Source organism: Periplaneta americana, chromosome 9, assembly GCF_040183065.1.
Source record: "Periplaneta americana isolate PAMFEO1 chromosome 9, P.americana_PAMFEO1_priV1, whole genome shotgun sequence".
NCBI lineage: Eukaryota > Metazoa > Arthropoda > Insecta > Blattodea > Blattidae > Periplaneta > Periplaneta americana.
In genome coordinates this window covers 84,510,054-84,529,911 of record NC_091125.1, presented here as the reverse complement: position 1 = coordinate 84,529,911, position 19,858 = coordinate 84,510,054, and the positions used below count along the sequence as shown (strand labels likewise).

The 19,858-nt window shown below is 32.5% G+C and overlaps 1 protein-coding gene across 2 annotated transcripts in view; it reads right to left on the bottom strand.

Moving 5' to 3' along the window:
- Positions 1-19,858, bottom strand: part of LOC138706158 (fatty acyl-CoA reductase 1-like) — an 87,258-nt gene that overhangs the window by 24,901 nt on the left and 42,499 nt on the right. For both annotated transcript variants that reach the window (XM_069835149.1, XM_069835148.1), the window contains exons 3-5: positions 9,617-9,865; positions 9,203-9,348; positions 3,548-3,657 (exon numbers count right to left, since the gene is read on the bottom strand). In XM_069835149.1, coding sequence (XP_069691250.1) covers positions 3,548-3,657; positions 9,203-9,348; positions 9,617-9,865 — 505 coding nt within the window. The remainder of the gene's footprint in view (positions 1-3,547; positions 3,658-9,202; positions 9,349-9,616; positions 9,866-19,858) is intronic.

The window sequence follows — 19,858 nt, the reverse complement described above, 5'->3', positions numbered from 1 at the left end:
ACATGCCCCCTCCAACTCAAACGTCTGAATTTCATGTTCCTAATTACGAGGGTCACATTTTTTTAAATTAATTTTTTATTCTTCACCTGCAATTTATGGAGGTCACAGATACATCCTTCCCGCTTGTATTCAAATTTAATTTCAGTCGTTCCCGTGAGTGGCGCCATGATAGCACTCCTTCAAGATGGCTACTGTACTTGACATTCGTCAGAAGAAACGTGCTGTTATCGAGTTCCTGTATTGTGAGAAAGAGACAGTGGGAAACATTCACAAGAGGTTGAAAAAGGCGTATGGAGATGCAGCTGTCGATCGCAGTACGGTTAGTTAGTGGGAAAGCAGAGTATTTGTTGAAAGAGGACACGCCAATATTAGGAATATTCCTCACAGTGGCAGACCCTGCACTGCACAAAGTCCTGACAATGTGCAGTGAGTTAACAACATGGTTGTGGCTGACAAAAGCGTAACAATGAAAGAATTGTCACTCCAAGTTGGAATAGGAGAAACAAGTGTGTGCAGAATATTGAAACAGTTGGGGTTAAAAAAGGTTTGTGCCAGGTGGGTTCCGAGGATGTTGACAGAAGCCCACAAAGAAACCCGAAATACAGTGTGCAGCGAAATTTTGGACAAGTATGAGAATTGTGGAGATGACTTTCTTGCAAGAATTGTGACAAGAGATGAAACATGGCTCCACCATTTTGAACTGGAGACAAAGAGGCACGCAGTGGAGTGGCATCATGCAAATTCAACAAAGAGAAAGAAATTCAAAACTGCGCCTTCGATAGGAAAGTTATGGCTTCTGTGTTTTTCGATTCAGGACTCTTGCTTATGGACATCATGCCACACGGAACACCATTAATTCTGATGTGTATGTGGCAACTCTCAAGAAACTTCAACTCGACTGAGTCATGTTCGACCACATCAGGAGAAACAAGATATTCTGCTACTACACGACAATGCATAGCCACATGTCACAAGACCACAGACCAGATCAGAAAACACTGAAACATCCACTTTACAGTCCTGATCTGGCATCATGCAATTATGATTTCTTTGGTAAACTGAAGGAATCCCTTTGTGGAATGAGGTTTGAAGATGACAACTCCCTCGTGCACACTGCTAAAGAGTGGCTCAGGCACGTTGGTCCAGACTTTTACTGTGCAGGTATACAGACCTTCGTTCCAAGGTGGCGTAAGGCAGTTGAAAGGGACGGAGATTATGTGGAAAAGTAACATTTTGTTCCTAAAGGATGTATCTACATTCTGTGAAAATAGCAGAGTTGTAGGATAAAAATGTAATTTTTAAATAAATGTTGTGCATTATTTTTGCAGTGACCCTCGTATGTTATGCAAAGAATAAAATGCGTACAGTTTTGCGTTGTGTAACTTTCTCTATTCTCCTGTAACTTCATCCCACTTAGCTTCAAATATTTTTCTAACCATCTCATTCTTGAATACCTTTATTTAACTTCTGTTCCTCTCTCAAAGTAAGATCCAAGTTTCACAACCTATAGAACAACTGGTAATATATGTACCAGTAACTGTTTTATAAATTCTAACTTTCAGTGTTTTTGAAAGCATACTGGATGACAAAAGCTTCTCAACCGAATAATAGCATGCACTTTCCACAGTTAATGCTATTTTATCATAGCTGGAATCTGGTAGCCGTGCTTTAAGAAAGACGAGAATAAAAATATGCATTATAATAATAATTTATTAATGTAATCTTCATCTTACGATGTTTGGGTGACGTATATACGTCCGTTGATGTGACATATTAATGAATTAAATACTATTATAGTCACAATCATGCCATGGTATGAAAGAAAAATTTCACAACCTCGAGCAGGAATCGAAAGTCGCAGGTTCGATTCCCGCTCGAGGTTGTGAAATTTTTCTTTCATACCATGGCATGATTGTGACTATAATAGTATTTAATTCAATAATTTATTAGTGTGAGAAAGGCAGGGAACGCGTGGGTGCAGCTGAGACAGCAACAACAATATCATTATTGTTCACTAAATAAAGCTTTGCTCTAAAAATTAATACTGGTACTTTATTTCACCCTATATTTATTATTATTATTATTATTATTATTATTATTATTATTATTATTATTATTATTATTATTATTATTATTATTATCATTTTGGGGTGCCCCGGTTACTGCTGGATTCGCCCATGTGTTAAAACGGCACTGATCATCACTGCAAGGATCAACAAAGGGTGAGCAAAGCAGTGAGAGAGAAAAGGTAATGTATATAAGGGTCATAGTTTTTCAACCATCTTGGATTAAACAAGTTCTATATGTACTGCATGAAAAATCATTCAATGTCTTTTTTCTGAAAAATACGTAACAACACAGCAGTGAATTCCATCCACTTAATGTACAGACTTAGTTTTTATCCTACTGGTGGTACTACCGGTACTTATAAAATTATTTATCATTAATATAATTTTTTATTGTATTATTTTCCTTATTATTGCTGTGTTATTTATTAATGTATCCATTATTATTATTATTATTATACTGTATTCTTAATTCACTCCATTTAATATGTAGACTTAGTTTTTGTATACATGTAAAATACTTGGTATTAAAAATACCGGTATGTTATATAAAAACTTATTTTCTCTGATATAATGTTTCCATTTCTTTAGTTTTCCACTCATTTCCCTATTTTCTGTTCCTCAATTTGTGTCGCTTGTTGGCTGAATTGAAGGAACATTTCTAAACATGACTTATACTTATAGTATTTTGTGAACTACAAATGTTCATTTTTTTTTTTTGGAAGTAAATAAAAGAGAAAATACAATGACAGAAAACGACTATTTACAATAAAAAAAAACTGATTTTCAATGCTGAAAATGCACTATGAGTTTGGCGGGCTTATGTGAGAGCGGCAATGAACCTCTGGGTTCCTCAAAAGCCACTTGTAAGTACGTAAATAAGTAAATCTTGAAATTACAATATAATATGTTTGCATAGGTAGGTATCATATATTATGGTACATGGCACTTTCAGTCTTAACAATGATACCGTAATTATTATGTTATGTTTGTCACCTCTGTAGTGAGGAAATATTTTCAAAATAGTTCATGAGAGAGTGTTTTATAAATAATATTATTAAAGTTGCCAACTCATACGATCACAACGAAAATGAAGGAAATAAAAAAACAACATTTATAAATGCGGAACAAATATATATCCCAAGGCATATAGGCGTGACATGGGACAAGGGTCTCAAAATTGGTATTCTTCTTCCAAAATCTGGACGTCTGAGAGCCCTAGTGAAAACTGAAAATAAAATGCAACACTTTCTATTGATTAGTATTATGCCTATACGGTAGGCCTACATCCAACACAACAGTGAATAGGCCTATGTATATTTATGTGAGTTACATTTTGGCATTTGCAACTTCAAAACTGTAGATTATTTCCTTTTAAACTCTATGTAACATTCTAACATACTATAATGTGATATTTATACTTTTTTCAATTGAAAGTGTTGAAGTTTTGAAGCTACAATCATGCAGTACAATGTCCTTACCTATGGATGGTCTGAATATTACTATTGGCATATCTTTTCCAAGGTCTTTGACAACATGTTCCGACATTGATTTGGTGAAAACATATGTGTTCGGAAGTTTCCCCAAAATCCTGCAATTAAAATCACTAATAATCTTCTAAATTACATATAACAGAAGTTAAATTCTTTGGCATCTGGACTGATGCAGCTTTACCTCGAAAACATCATTACCGTAGCAGTATGTAGGTACTAATAATAATTTTTGCGTATAAAATATTAAATAAACTTACTTAAATCTCAAATTCAAACTTAACCTCGAAATTCATAATCACAAAAAATGACAAAACTGACAACACCAAATTCTACCAAATATGAAATAATTGGTATGGCATTTCATATGTATTATATGCATGCTCTAAATATTATAACTCCCTACCAATATAAATAAAAACTATACTTATCGAAATTGTGTCAATTTAAAAAGAAACAGTAGGCCTATTTATTTCTTTCTTTCTTTTCCCATTTATTGTATTCCATAGATCTTACATCAGCATCGAAGCTTTAAGATGTGGAACAAGTCAAGAATTACACAATTTCTTGGCGAGATGATGTGAGGCCGAGGATTCGCTATAGATTACCTGACATTTACCTTACGGTTGGGGAAAACCTCGGTATAACCCAACCAGGTAATCAACCAAACAGGAATCTAACTCAAGTCCAAGCACAGCTCCGTATCAACAGACGAGTCTGCCGACCAAGCTATACTGATGTCTCTACAAGAACGTACAATATATACTGGTATAATAAGTACCGTCAAATGGACAAACTTGGAACAGTATTTTAACATGGAACATTATCATAGGGTATTTTCGTTTTGTCACAGTAACACCAAACTGTAATAGAACCAATGTGCTCCACAACAAAGTAACAAGTGAAGATAATGTTGCCACTGTGACAAAACGAAAATACCCTATGATAATGTTCCAAGTTTCCCCATTTGACGGTAGCTGAACTACGGTATACATAGCAAGCAGTGTAACTATTCCACAACACTATACACAGCAGATTAATTCAATTTACAAGCATATACAATTCAATCAATTAACTATACAAAAGTATACAATACATAACAAGCAGACCAATTCAATTTACCAGCATAAACAATATATATCAGTTGAGCTAATTCAATTTACAAACATTATATAATAATATATCAGTTGAGCTCTACAAAAATATGCAATACACAGCAAGAAGATTAATTCTCAATTTACAATTATAAACAATTTATCAGTTGAGCTATATATAAAATATACAATATACTGTATATAGCGAGCAGATTAATTCAATTTACATCATACACAATTCACCAGTTGAGCTAGTAAAATTGTACAATAATTACACAGCACGTAGATTAACTCAATTTACAAGCAAAAAAATTCATCAGTTGTGTACAAGGTATGAGTATGTAGAAATTTTGTTAATTTTGTTCTGAACTTCTTCTCATGACCCTCCAAATCTTTAAGATAATTAGGCAGTGCATTGAAGACCGTAATACATGAATAGTAAACTCCTTTTTTTTATAACATCTTAGATTAACAGAGAGTATATGGAGATCTGATTTGTATTTTGTATTAAAGTTATGAATATTTTTATTTGTACTAAATGTATCTTGGTTTTTTATATAAAATATCATTAGGGAAAGAATGTACTCACAAGGCAAAGTCAAGATCTCTAAATTTTGGAAAAATGTTTTACATGATGTCCTTTTATGCACACCAGCCATTATCCTTATAGCTTTCTTTTGTAAAACAAATATGTGTTTAGCTTCAGATGAGTTGCCCCAGAATATTAATCCATATTTCATTATAGAATGAAAATATGCAAAGTATGACATTTTAAGTGTATTTATTCGCCAATAGAGGATAAGGATCTTAATGCATAACAGACAGAGCTCAATTTAGGAGTAATATATTCTATGTGTTATTCTCAGTTCAAGTGATTATCCAACTCCAAACCAAGAAACTTTGCGTTATAGATTCTTTGAGATCAGCTCCATTTAATCTAATGTTGTAGGAAAACCGACCACTATTGTGTATTAAATTTGATTACACTGGCTTTATCAATATTAAGTGATAGTTTATTTGTACGAAACCATTCATCCATTACCTTCAACACTATATTATAAGTGTTTAGAAACTAATCGTATTGTTTACTTGAGACAATCACACTTGTATTATTTGCAAATAAAATTACATGGGCTAGGCTAAATTACTTATGGTTAAGGCTAAATCATTAATATAAATTAGAAACACTAATGGACCTAAAATGGACCCCAGGGGAACTCCATGTTTAATATTTCTAAATTCTGAGTAAGAACTTTGTGACTATTTGATATATTTATTTCCACTTTTATTTTTTATTTGATAAGTAAGATGTAAACCAATCCAAGGTCTCATCTTTCATACCATAAAACTTCAATTTTTTTACTAATAATAAATTGTGATTTACACAGTCAAATGCTTTAGCCAGGTCACAAAACATCTCTCCGACATGTAATTTCGAATTTAAACAATTCAGTACTTAATCCACCAACCTAAGAGCAGCGTTCTCTGTCGATTTTTGTTTTATAAATCCAAACTGCTCTAAAACTAATATATTGTTGGATTCCAAATAATGATATAACGTATTATACGTAACTTTCTCAAACACTTTTGAGAATGTTGTTAATAATGATATGGGTCTGCAACTAGCAATAATACATTTATCTTTCTTCTTGTAGATCAGCTTTACTATTGAGTAATATTTCAGTCTTCCAGGGAATATAACACATTGCATTGACAACAAATTACATAAATAGCTTAATAGAGGATATATTTTTTCGAAATAGGTTTTTAGAACTTTACTTGGTATTTCATCGTAACAAGACGAATTCTTTGTTTTTAAATATTTTATCACATGAATGATTTCTGCTGCGGTAGTGGGAATAAATTTGAGACCTCGAAATTCAGTATTAATGCATCTGTTTAATAAGCAATTGCAGCATCATCTGCAAAATCTTGAATGTTTAAGTTTCAATAGTATTTATATAGAAGTAGTTAAAATACTTTGCAATAGATTTTGACTCCTACACTTTATAATCATTGATTTAATATAGGGTAGGCCTATATTTTCATTCTTTGGGTACCGACAAGTTTCATTTTTTAATAATATCCCAAATAGTTTTAATTAAGTTATCTGAATTTTGCATTTTTTTTATTCAGATGAATTCTTTTTGCCTGTTTTATGACTTTTAATAGAATTTCACAGTAGTTCTTATAATATTTTAATTCCCTGGATTATCCACAAGTTTTTGCTTTTGAATTTTTTTTACAACCTCGACTGGAAAACACTCATTGAAATAATTCGTAAATGTAGTGCAAAATACATTAAATTTACTATTAATGTCAGTGGTACTGGTATCGTATACATTTTCCCAAGATTCACTTTATAGCCATGAATTTAAATGATCATAGATGCAGCATTTATGATCTTCTTTTTAGTTTTCAAATTAATATTTTGGAATTTTTCATTGACATTGAAAACACTTAGTAGCAGGTCTACTTAGGTTACACTTAAATCACTGGCGTAGCGAGGGGAGATTTTTGGGGGTTAAAAATCCCCCCAACGCCCAACAGAAAAAAAACGAAATACTGTTGAAGCTTTGTAATATTATAACAATGACTTACTTCCAGTAATACAGTCTGTTCACACTTATCAAACGTATATACGACCTGATGTGTAATAGACTGGTCTCCTTGGCACCCAAATATAACAACAACCAACAACGATATTCTTCACTGGAAATTCCACAAGGGTCCTCCATCAGTCCTTTACTTTATACATTATATGTTGGAAATCTAAACCTTTCAAACAACACTTCATTAAGGATATTTCAGTATGCAGATGATATTGTTTTATATGTATCATGCAATCACATACAAATATCAGATAATATTCACAGTGCAATCGAATTATTAACCATCTACTTGTTAAAGATCTCAAGATTAATACTGCAATATCGCGGTTTATAATTTTCAAGAAAGGTTCTACATATTATAAACGAGACATTTTCAAATAATTGATTAAATGGCGATCTTACTTGTGTTAATTATGTAAGCATGTGCGGCTTACAGCTGTTTCGGTGTTATTCGACACCATTCTCAGAGCCTAGGCCGCACATGCTTACATAATTAACACAAGTAAGATCGCCATTTAATCAATTATTTACATTCAAGTGTTAAAAGTAGTGTACGAAAGATTCAACATGGATTATCGAGACATTTGCATTAATAATATCATTACATTTCAGAAGACAGCTAGCTATATTTCTAGGCATGATGCTCGACTACCGTCTATCGGGAAAACAACATATGGAGAAGATTATTCAGAAAGTGAACAATATCAAGAAATTATTAATATGTATTTCCAATAAATCATGGGGGATAGAACACAATGTTCTTTTCCATTCCTTATATCCCTTAATACTGACAAGATTGGAGTACGGATCCTTACTACAAAATGACTCTTATACGTCATATTTTAATACCTGGAGAAAACAACTTTTCTACAATCATTATAAAAAAATCTTCAGCATCAATGGCAACCTGGCATATATCAAGGTGGAAAATACTTTTCCATTCTTTAGCAAAAGACATCGTGAATTTCAACTGGCAACCAAATTCGTGACTCACACACTTCTATCCCATCATTTCATAAACTCAAACTTTTATCAGAGATATCATATTTCCAACCTGCGAACAGGATCACTTAAAATATCCTTCTTTTAAAATGTTTTTCTGCTTTCTTACAACATCCCAATCTCTACAAAACCCCCACCTTTCCCTGTTATCTTACAGATCACTAAGAAATTGAAGAAGCAATAGTTGATACCTCTTTTACCCAAAAGTGAAAAACTGCATCGCCCCAGAATGGCAGGAATATCTTCAAACTTTTTCTCGAGGTTCTGCGCCCAAGTATATTTATTTCACAGACGGTTCTAAGAAAAAGGAACTTGTTGGAGCAGCCTTCTATAATTCCAGTAATAACTTCCTCAAGGGAATTTGATTCCTCAATAAGACACCTATATTCACCGCCGAGATCCTAGCCATATATAATGCTTTGAAGGACGTTCAAAAATTTAAATATTCACATACTATAATATGCACGGACAGTAAAAGCACAAGCATTACTAAAACCATACTCTGATACCACACAAAATATATATATATAATTCTCGTAAAATCTCTTATAAATAAAATGCGACAATCACATATGCACTTGCAGTTTCTTTGGACCCCCGGACATGCTGGCATTAGAGGCAATGAGAAAGTTTATAAAATAGCACAACTAGCCACATCATTTCCAAACTCTGCAACAAATTTTCTTCTTATTCCACAAGATTTGGGACACCATTATCAGTCTTATCCTATGGAAGTTTGTCAAGAAGAGATACATTTTTGAAGAAGAGGATATTAAAATTCGAGTTACTAAAAAATTTACAGGGTCGTATTCAAAATTACCTCGAAAAGCTGTTGTTTTGCTTCTTTCAACAGAATAGTCATGTGCAAAACTTTTTAATATCCCTTGACATCATACATGAATAGCACATTAAAGACTTTTCAAAAGAAAATCTCTTACTTTGGTGTCAAAATATCAAGAATGTGTTCATCAGTATTCTCTACTATGTTGATCATCTCCTCCCAGTCAGCATGAGGTGGATAAATGATCTCTTCAATAACACTTTTGTCGCAGTTAGCATAAGAAGTTGATATATGAACTAAGACCTACAAAAAATAATAATACATCATTGTATACATATCTAGGCATCTCTTTCACCTTAAGTCATTCACTTCTTCACAAATCTGAATCTTACAATATTATTGAGAACATCTATAAAATTAATTAAATTTCAACATGATAATGATAATGCAAATATAAAAAAGGATGATGATGATGACCACAATGACATAACTTCAGAATATAAATGATTATCTAATTTTGCTTAACTAAATATTATATTTAAACTTAAAAATATGTAAAAGTGAAACTCACCTTCAAGTTCTTCATATTTCTTACAAGTAACATAAGTTCTCTAGCACCTCTTGTATTCAAGAGGGTAGCGTTCTTTAAGGTATCATCAAATCTAACACTGGCAGCTGAGTGAAACACAACAGACACGTTTTCTTCCAGCATTTGACGATCATGATCAGACAAGCCAAGACCCAATTCCATACAATCGCCAGTTATTGGTATAATCTTTTCCAGATTCTCTGGATGCTCACGTTTCAAGACATCAAATAACTGTAAAAACATATTTTCAGATTCACTTCTATTTACTATTAAAGATGATATTTCTTATACAATTAAAGTCATAAATTTACAGACAACAACATTCGACAATTTAGAAGATAATAACTAGGATATTATGTTAAATTTTAAAAATAAGTAAAATATGCCTTGTTTAAATTAAACCTTTCACTACATCTAAACACAGTGTAGTGTTTATCAGATCTGTTTCAGTTTCAAGGTCTAATTCCATGATTCTGTTTCATAAAAATATTGTGAGGTGAAAAAGGGATGTATTTCATATTACATTACTATTATCATAATACTTGATTAATGAAGCTCATAAGTTTGCAGCAAGTGTATACTTGCTCTGGCCTAACTCCAGAACTGCTCTGAGAAAACTGAAGAGTGATGTAAGATCACACAATGTAGTTTTATTCTTTAAAAAGCTTTCAACTTGTCAAAATATTTCAATTGAAAAGAAATAAACATTCACTGAAGTAATTCGCAATATGATTTGCCATTTCTTAAAGTTGGACTTGTATCATCCTCTGTCTCAGCATGATGAGAATAATCTAAATGCACACTGCTCAAAAAACATCTAAGGAACAAGTATATTATTTTGTTTTAACAATAGTTCATAATTAATAACAGTAAAACTGATATTAACTTACCGGTACCTAATTTTATCTAACAAACAAATTAAATAAAGTTTAAGTGATTCTGTTTCATTTTTAGCCTTTAAATCTAAACAGTAACTGAAAGTGTTGCAAATTCAGTAAAATGGAGGAAACATTTTAACGAAATAAAACAAAAATATGATATGATATATATTTCGTCACATCATTTCTTGCATGTAATAGTGCATCTCATATGTTCATGTATACGATGCCACCATTAACAATCATTAAAAATAACATTTCTTTGCAGTACACTTATTAAAGTTACCCTATTCCCATTAGCTATCTCTCTTGTTGCTGCTCAGTCCATCGTCTATTTAATACTTATCCTACCTTTCATTTGTTATATATAATAAGGAAATGATCGCCCGAATGGGCACCGAAGTTTAGTTTCTACTATAGTCACTCAATGTTCTTAGTCTGTTATGACACATTGTTATGTGATATCTGTCACATCTAACTACACAGCCGGAGGATGTCAATAAAGAAAAGATCAACATTTATCTGCCAACAGTTGATTACTTCAAAGCAAAATACCAGCTTGAAGACATTGAGGTGATTGGTCTTCTTATTGGAGCTTGTGGTGTGATTCCCAAGTTCTTTGGAAGCTTCAGGAAGACTTTTGAATTACCACAGACACTTACTGCTGACATCATAACTTCAGTTTTGAAACGCTCTTGCCAAATTCTGAGTCATCATATTCACTCTGTTTAATTTGTTTTATTCACTTTATATTCATATATGTTTATTTTAATTTTCTTTCTACAAAATTTATGTAAACATTTAATATTGTAAAGTTCATGTAGGAGAGTATACTGAGTCCTTCTGGGCTACCTCCAATGGGAGGCAGTTATTATCTTATCTTATCTTACATACGAAACTATCACTGGAATTATATGACTTGTCACATCATATTTTGTGATGGAAACCGTGGATGGTGAGGCATGTTAGGACGTGTCTTTGTTTCTGATTTTCTTTGGTCCAGTTTCTCTCCAACATTGCGTTGGTAGTGTAGAAGTCTGGGTCTATCTCTCTTCTCTTTGCTTCTCTTCTCTTCAGGTGTTCAATGAAGAGTTCCATGTAAGCAGTACCATAGCATTCGGATTCGTATTCCATATACCTTACTGTTTATACCAATTCACTTCTATAGCCGATTTGTTATTCAGTTCGCTATTTATTATGATAACTTATTTCCACCATCAAATAATTTCTCTATTCACACCTCCGTTACTCTGATGCCTTGATATTAATCTAATCCACTACCACCACCACGACTACCACTACCAGCTTCATGAGTGCTATGGAGGACAGGCATGAGTTGCCTGGCAGTGATATTCTGATTACAATTAGTATGTAGAACCAGAAATATATCCTGGCATTCTATTATTTTCCTTCCTTGGCCTCAATGTCTTTCTGAAACTTCACCTGTATCTTGGTAAAGGAAACCTTAAAATTGACGATATGCACACAAAACAAATATCTTTCTCGTTGTTTGCAATTAGTATGCAGAATTTTATTGTGCATATTTGAGCATATTTGTAACGTTATGGCATGTTTATGCTTTCAGAGCATATATTTGCATATTTATACTAACTTAATACAGAAATAAATATTTTCTGTAAAAATATAAACTGCGAGAAAACAATACTTTCATTCCTCATCTCACTCGACAATGTCTACTTCATTAGCACAGACTACATTGTTAAGCAGCACGTCACCTCTTTAAAACTAGAGTGGGCTGACAGTATTTCCTTTCAGCAATAGAATGAATTGGTTTATATTTTAACAGCAAAATTCAAACTGGCCGCCAACATTCCATGCATTTATTCGTTCGTGTGTTTCATGGTGGTTTGTTGTAATATTCGTTATGCCTCAAGACAAAAGTTCAAGTAGTACTCTTCTGAAAAGCTGGATTGATGGAGAGAAGACTTTAATATCAGACGGAAATCGTATATATTGTCAAGTTTGTTCCAAGAAAATAAGCTTTTGCACTTTTTAAAAATATTTATCCACAAACACTTTTAATTATTTTATTTACAAAGACACATTACACATTATATTACATGCAGTTGCGTATTTTAAAGTTTAATAATGTTTTAATTAATATGTGAACTGCACAAAAAAGTTCCAACTGGATCAGAATTTGCAGACTGCGTCTCATATAAATAATGCAACGAAAAATAAGTGTCAGCCTTTGCTTAATTTGAATCTAAAACAAAATGAAAATTATCCATTTAGTGCGAACCTCTGTGAAGCCCTAGTAGCAGCTAATATACCTTGGGGGAAATTGGACAATCCATTACTTGGCGGAATTTTGCAGAAATACACTAAAAGGCACATTCCTGGCAAGTCCACATTGAAAAATAATTACTTGGATCCACTGTATGAAAAAGTAAATTCAGTTATTTAATAATGTTTATTAAAGTTAATTGCTTAAAACATTTGTGTAATTGATGTGTACTTTAAAATAGTTGTTTTGATAGCTATTAAAAATAAATTATATTTTAGGTACTCCAAGAAATCAGAAACAACATAGGAGATTCATTTATTTGGGTTTCCGTGGATGAAACTACAAACTCCTTTGGGAGGTATGTAGCTAATGTAGTTGTGGGGAAAATGGACTCCATAGATGCTGGATCTCCTCATCTGACTATGTGCACTGTCTTAGAAAAAACCAATCATGCTGCCATTGCAACGACAATGAGAGATGCATTGCATAAGTATATTACCCTGAAAATGACTGAAAAAATAGAGATATCAGAGAATGACTTGAGTGTAAATTTTAATTTGTTTTTAGGTTTACTCTGGCCAACCAAAGAACATGAAGAGAGATTCTTGGCATTCTTAACTGACAGTGCAGCATATATGCTGCAAGCAGTTCAAGTTTTCTACCCAAAAATGATCCACATTACTTGCATTGTCCACGGCCTACATCGTGCTGCTGAAGAGATTCGTTCACAGCATCCTAAGGCTAATAATTTGATTTCTTCGGTTAAAAAGGTGTTTGTAAAGGCTCCGGCAAGGAGCACTATTCAACGAAGAACTACCAGAAATTCCCCTTCCAACAGAGCCTGTATTAACTAGATGGGGAACCTGGATCAATGCTGCTCTCTACTACTGTTCGTATATTGAAGATATTAAGAAGATTGGTATTCTGAGTTATCACCATTATTCGCCATCATGTATTAGACCCTTGTGGGTCTGTTACAGTCTCGTGCCACCTATTTTTGGGTCTTCCAGTTATCTAATTTAAGTTTAAATATTTGTGTTTTTCATTGATGCATAGATCCAAGTTTCACTGTAAGTACATTTCTATAATTTAAATAGATAAATTATATAAATAAACTAAATAGTAAGGGTTTTTATGCATTACACTGTATTTAGTTTACATTTTCCTTGTTTACTAGATAAACATAAATTTATTTTTATTGAATTTCAATAATACATTTCTTGAATATATTGAAATACTAGATTTTAATACTAGGAGGCACGCCTACAATGGTCCTTATTTTCTTCATAATTAATTTATTAAGTTATATGTTTGTTCTTAGGTGCTTCATTTACTGAATCCAGAAGATGCGGCCTGTATTAATTCAGCAATATTGGTAGCAGATGATGTAGGAATTCAAAGTGAACTTTCGTACATAGGTGCACATATCAAGACACTTCCTGAAACAATAACCAAACTTGAGGAACGAGGTCTTCAGCTGACTATTGCAGTGAGTTTGTTGAACACTGTCACAACATCTTTCAACAAATTACCAGGGTCACTGGGGAGAATTCTAACAGAGAAGATGAAGAAAACTGAGGAACGAAATCCAGGTTTGGAAACAGTGAAAAGGATTAGTGGAATTCTACAAGGTCAGCCTCAGACTGTTCCGAATTACACACCTAAAGAAATAGCAGCTTTTAAGTATTGTACTGTACCTAAATTCATGTGAAGTTGAAAGAACATTCTCTGTTTATAAGAACATACTTGCTGATAACCGAAAGAGATTTACATCTGAAAATTTGGAGAAATATATTGTAATCTGTTGTAATACCAATAAGCAATGAAGTTTAATGTTTTTACAAATTTACATCCTCCAATATTTGGACGAAACTTATTGAGTCATTACTTTATTGTTGTAAAATAAAATACTTTTGACTGCATATTTTCAAGTTTTACTGCATAATTTCTTAATTTTTTTAACATATTTGCATACATATTTTCACGATTTTCATTGCATATAAATACGCAGCCTATTAATAACACTCTGAGATGTGTTCAACACTTGAGCAACATCAGACTGACTTACGCCATCTTCTATCATTCCTACAGCTTCGAACATGTCAGAAGTTTTGAGATAACATTCCATGATTTAGTAATCAGATTTTGTATGAAACACCTTCAACATTAATAACCAAAGGATAAAATCAACAAAATAAACAATTGACCACTGTTAACGTTATCATGACATCATTGAATATGTATCTCATTATTGCCACTACCAGAAATGTAGCACAAAATACGCAAGAAACAGAATACAAATATTGTCCTTCAGACTTTTTTGAGCAGTGTAGTTGACTTACTATTAATAAGTAAATATAATTATATAAATTGTATATATTAACATTTAATTGTTATTTTATAAATAATTAACCAATTAAATTAGTTTTACAGGTAGGCCCTATCATGTAAGCAAATATCTTACTATAATAATAGCGGACAGCTGTATACTAGCAGCATTGCAGTGAGTGCGAAATCAGAGTCCGTGGATATCCAGAGTATCGCAATCCTTTGCGCCGGCAAATGCCGACAAATCCGCCATTGTTATTACAGCGCGCACTATGCAGGATACAGTTGTATAGGGAAAGAATGTAATGTAAGTGCGAAAAAATGCAATGCTGCTGTGTTCAGAACTGTTCACAGAGAACTGAAAAAAGCGCACATTTGTTTTCTCTGTGACAAGGTGAAATAAATAAGGAAAAAGGAAAAGAAATGACTATAAATATAAAAAGGAACGATCAGCTACCTAAGCAGCCATATATTGTGAGATTAATGACTGACTGTATTTTGATATTTATTTTTTTCAAAATTTGGGCCCCAAAATATTTTTATAAATCTAATCTAGAATTTAAGTTGTTTCAGCAATGATATTTCTACATAAAACGAATGAAAATTACGTACCAATTAGCATCAGTTGTCAAATTTTTACCATCTTCTCCATTTCAAACCAAGCATTTCTGAATTTAAGCCTAATTGTTATTTGCAAGAATGACATAATACATTTGTGAAAGTTCTGAATTCATTCTTGAGACAAGATTGTATTGTTTGGCTCGATTGGAAAATAAAGAGACCGTAGAAAGTAAAACCCTATTAAGGTTATACTGAGGTGAAATTTCAATTTTCTGAGCAATTCTAGGTAGATCTCTAAAATTTTATACTTTTAATTTGTAATTTTAAGTTGCGTAAATTTAGGTTTTCAAAAATTGCCACTATTGAGTCATTCCACGTCAAATCGCACAGCAATAAAACACGACCTTCTCAGAAATGGTCGAATTTTTTTTCATGAATTCCAGACATCAAATAAGGAGACCCGTATTGTTTTATTTTCACAATTATTAATTATTTGTGTAGTTATGACTATTTGAAGTTACGCAAATTATGCGCGCACTGTTACATAAACTCGCTTGGAACTCTGTGTCTACATATAATTGAGATTTGCGGTTTGGCGCATTTGAAAGACGAAATACAACACTTTTTATTACTTTAGATCTATCACAAATAAATTTAAAATTTGGCCTATTTTTTTAATCGTTTCTTTTTCAAAGCAAAATTACTATATTAAATAGCGAAGTTAAAAATCTGAAAAAAATATAGACTTGTTTGCTGATGTATTATCTGTAAACTACTGCATTTATAAATATGGGATCGGCACCCATACATTTGTAACAATTTATTTTCCGGAGGCATGCATGCGCTCGCGATGCCCAGCTAATGAACTGCTTGCAGCCATAGGCTAGAAGACTGCCCGTGAAAAGTTTTATGAAATTCCCCGTTGCATCTGATGTCACCATACCAATCATCAAATGATTAATACCTTAAGGAACAGTAAATATCTTATCTAAAATTATTTTATTATTGTCAGCTCAGCTAAGAGGGGAAGCCCTTCACAGTGCTTTATGTTTATACTGTAATATAGCCAAGTGTTTGATGATAGCAAGGCTGGGTAAGGCAGTAAACTTTATGGCAATAAACAGATGGCAGGAGATAAAATATAGAAGAGAAAAATAATCAGTTTGGGTTTGAATTTCACGCAGTGACGTGACTTCTATACAACATGAGTGATTGTAAAGACCGCGTAATATATAACAAGTGTTTAAATCCATTTACCTTCCTAATCATGCTTTTAAAAAGAAAAGTACACTAAGACGCGTAAGTCGCGACTTACTGATAAAGCTCAATTTAAAGGAGTCTTTGAATGTGCAAATATGTGATTCGTTCCGTAAAAATCAATCAATTTCCGGATAGGTCAGGTGAAATTATATGTGAAGCCGGTAGTTCTTGTGATATTAATAAACATGAATCAAATGAAAGTGCGGACAGAGAAAGTGATTATCCCAGTTCTTCTAGCAGTTCTATGGATACAGTGCTGTAAATCACTAATGTTGAGGAATTAAACAAGAGTTTGATTTCAATAGAATCCCCTATCAAGAAAAGAAAGCTACAACAAAAATGATACCCCCGTGAAAAGTTTCAAAAAGTAAAAGGCTCCCTAGCATGTAAAGTTTTTCGTGTAGAAGATGCATCGTCATCCCTTCAAGTTTCAAAAAGTAAAAGGTTCCCTAGCATGTAAAGTTTTTCGTGTAGAAGATGCATCGTCATCCCTTCAAAAGTCAGCCATATCTTATTTTTGACGGAATGCAAAGAAATGTACAACCTGAAAACTACATAGTTATTGCAGACTTTTCTGAAAATTATTCATTTGTAATACAAGATTCAATATAAGGTGGGCATTGGAACTTATGCTAAGCCACAATACAATACAATTTTAATTTTACTTCCTACTTTATTTTATTTTATATTCTCTTATAGGCCTATTAAAATTATATCTGAACTGCGACCGAACACGAGCGCTGCTCATTCAGTCTCAAATTTTGTTAATACTACTGTATTCCCTTTTTTATATTGATTGCATTATTTTATTTCTATTTCTCTTGTTTGTAATTATATTCTTTATTCTGTATATTTAAATAAATAAATCCTTAGTATATTTCAAAGGAGATACAGAAATTCGTTACAAAAGTATTGTCATTTCAGAAACCATGAAACATGACACCGATCCCTTTCACTTTTTTCAATCCGAAGCAATCAATTTCTTAAGGCAAGAATTCAACGATTTGAAAAAAAATCATCTACTTTTCCAATGGATTGCCTACATGAAGACGATTATGGAATTAGTGCTGAATGACACTTCTTTGCAACGTCGCATGGTAAAGGTCCATGTGATGGCATTGGAGATACTGTTAAAAGACTTGCCACGAGAGTTAGCCTATACAAGATCCTATAACAACACCAAAAAAAGAAAACTGTTTGATTGGTCACAAAAAAACATTTCTAACGTGTCATTTATATTTTGTCCATTCAATAAGCACAAAAACCACACTGAAAATTTGCAGGCCAGATACCATAATCTAAAACCAATAACTGGTACATTAAAATTACATTCTTTCATTCCGTTGTCAAAAACTGAAGATTTAGTAAAACAATTTTCTTTCAAGAAAGAAGGTAGGCAATGAAAATTTAAAGTGTGAATGAAAAGAAACATTTAAAAAGCATAATGTACAATTATTTGAAGATATCATAATAAGTAAATTAGCAGTGTTTCCTCGAGTGACTTGATCTGTACTGGATGTAATGTTGCAACGTTCAGTCAATCATCCAGCGCTGATAAACCTCCAGCGTGCTTTAACGCTTCCCGTCCACTGCTGCTGTGCCGACCGCTACACATTCTGTCATAAGTAATTAAATTTCCATTAGACTATTGGAGATCCCATTCTGATTTTTTCTGGAATTATTAAGAATACTTCAGTGCACCTAGTAGTTATTTTTTTAGATTTTTAATAGGGCTATTTCATATTGATATATATGTTTTAAAAATTGAATTATAAAAAAATATTTGTAATAATTATATTAAAATTAGTTAGTAAATATTCAATAAAAGACAGTACTTTAAGCTTTTAAATGCATTTTTCAAAAAACTTTTAACATCCATATCGTCAGAAATATGACGCTTTAAATGTTGCACTGTGCGATATTTTTAACGAATTTTAACATGTAATATTTTAAAAACATGTGTACTTAGGAGGAAATAAAAATACACTTGTTGGTTTATTAGACCCATAGAGTTGGTAAAAAAAATATAAACGCAATCAGAAATATGAAGGTCAAAATTTGTATAATTTTGTGCGATTTGACCTGGAATGAATCTATTTTGGCCTGAATTTTTGTTTACATTCGTGTCAGACCTTCAGAAACGAAACTTACTATACAATATTCCTCTTTATTTTACTAAAAAAATAATTTAAAATATTTAATGCATTAAAAGTGTAAAAAAAAAAAAAATTCAACTCAAGCGTAAAAAAATTAATATTAAAAATACCTCTTCTGGCTGATATGCATATATATTATCAGGCAGAATGTCTCACTTGATGATATGTGTCAGAGGAAGGATAATTGTTTGTATGCATCTGAAGTCTGATTAGTGGAATATGTAGCTAATCGGCGAAGTATGTATTGGAGGGGGGAAAGAAACTGGCCACCCTGCCCCATTATCTCCTGGCCTAGTTGTCTCATGAGTGATGCCTTATTGGTGGTACTTATGAGATTCAAACCTGTCTTCGGACAGTTGGCTAAACAACAACAACAACAAAATATGAGTGTTAGATATAATGCTGATAGTAAGTTTTGTTAAGAACATATTCAAAAACCTCAACGAAAAATCATGCATGCAGTACAGAATCTGTAGAAAGAGTAGCATTTTTAGCAATGCAAAATTTACATAAAATTAAAGTGGAGAAAATTGACTTCAAAGTTTGGGATAATTATAATGAACCAGATCTCTGTCTTTTTTATTTTCTAGGCATTTTGAAACATATAGACCTAGCATATTATATACAGAACTTACCCTTTATACACTACCACGCTGTGCACACCTAACCTACACTAGTAGATAAAAATGACCAAAAAAACTATGCAAACTTATGAAAACACTATAATAGATAAATGTTATTTACAAATCACTATGGACTGTAGACACTATTATAACACTAACAATAAAACTGT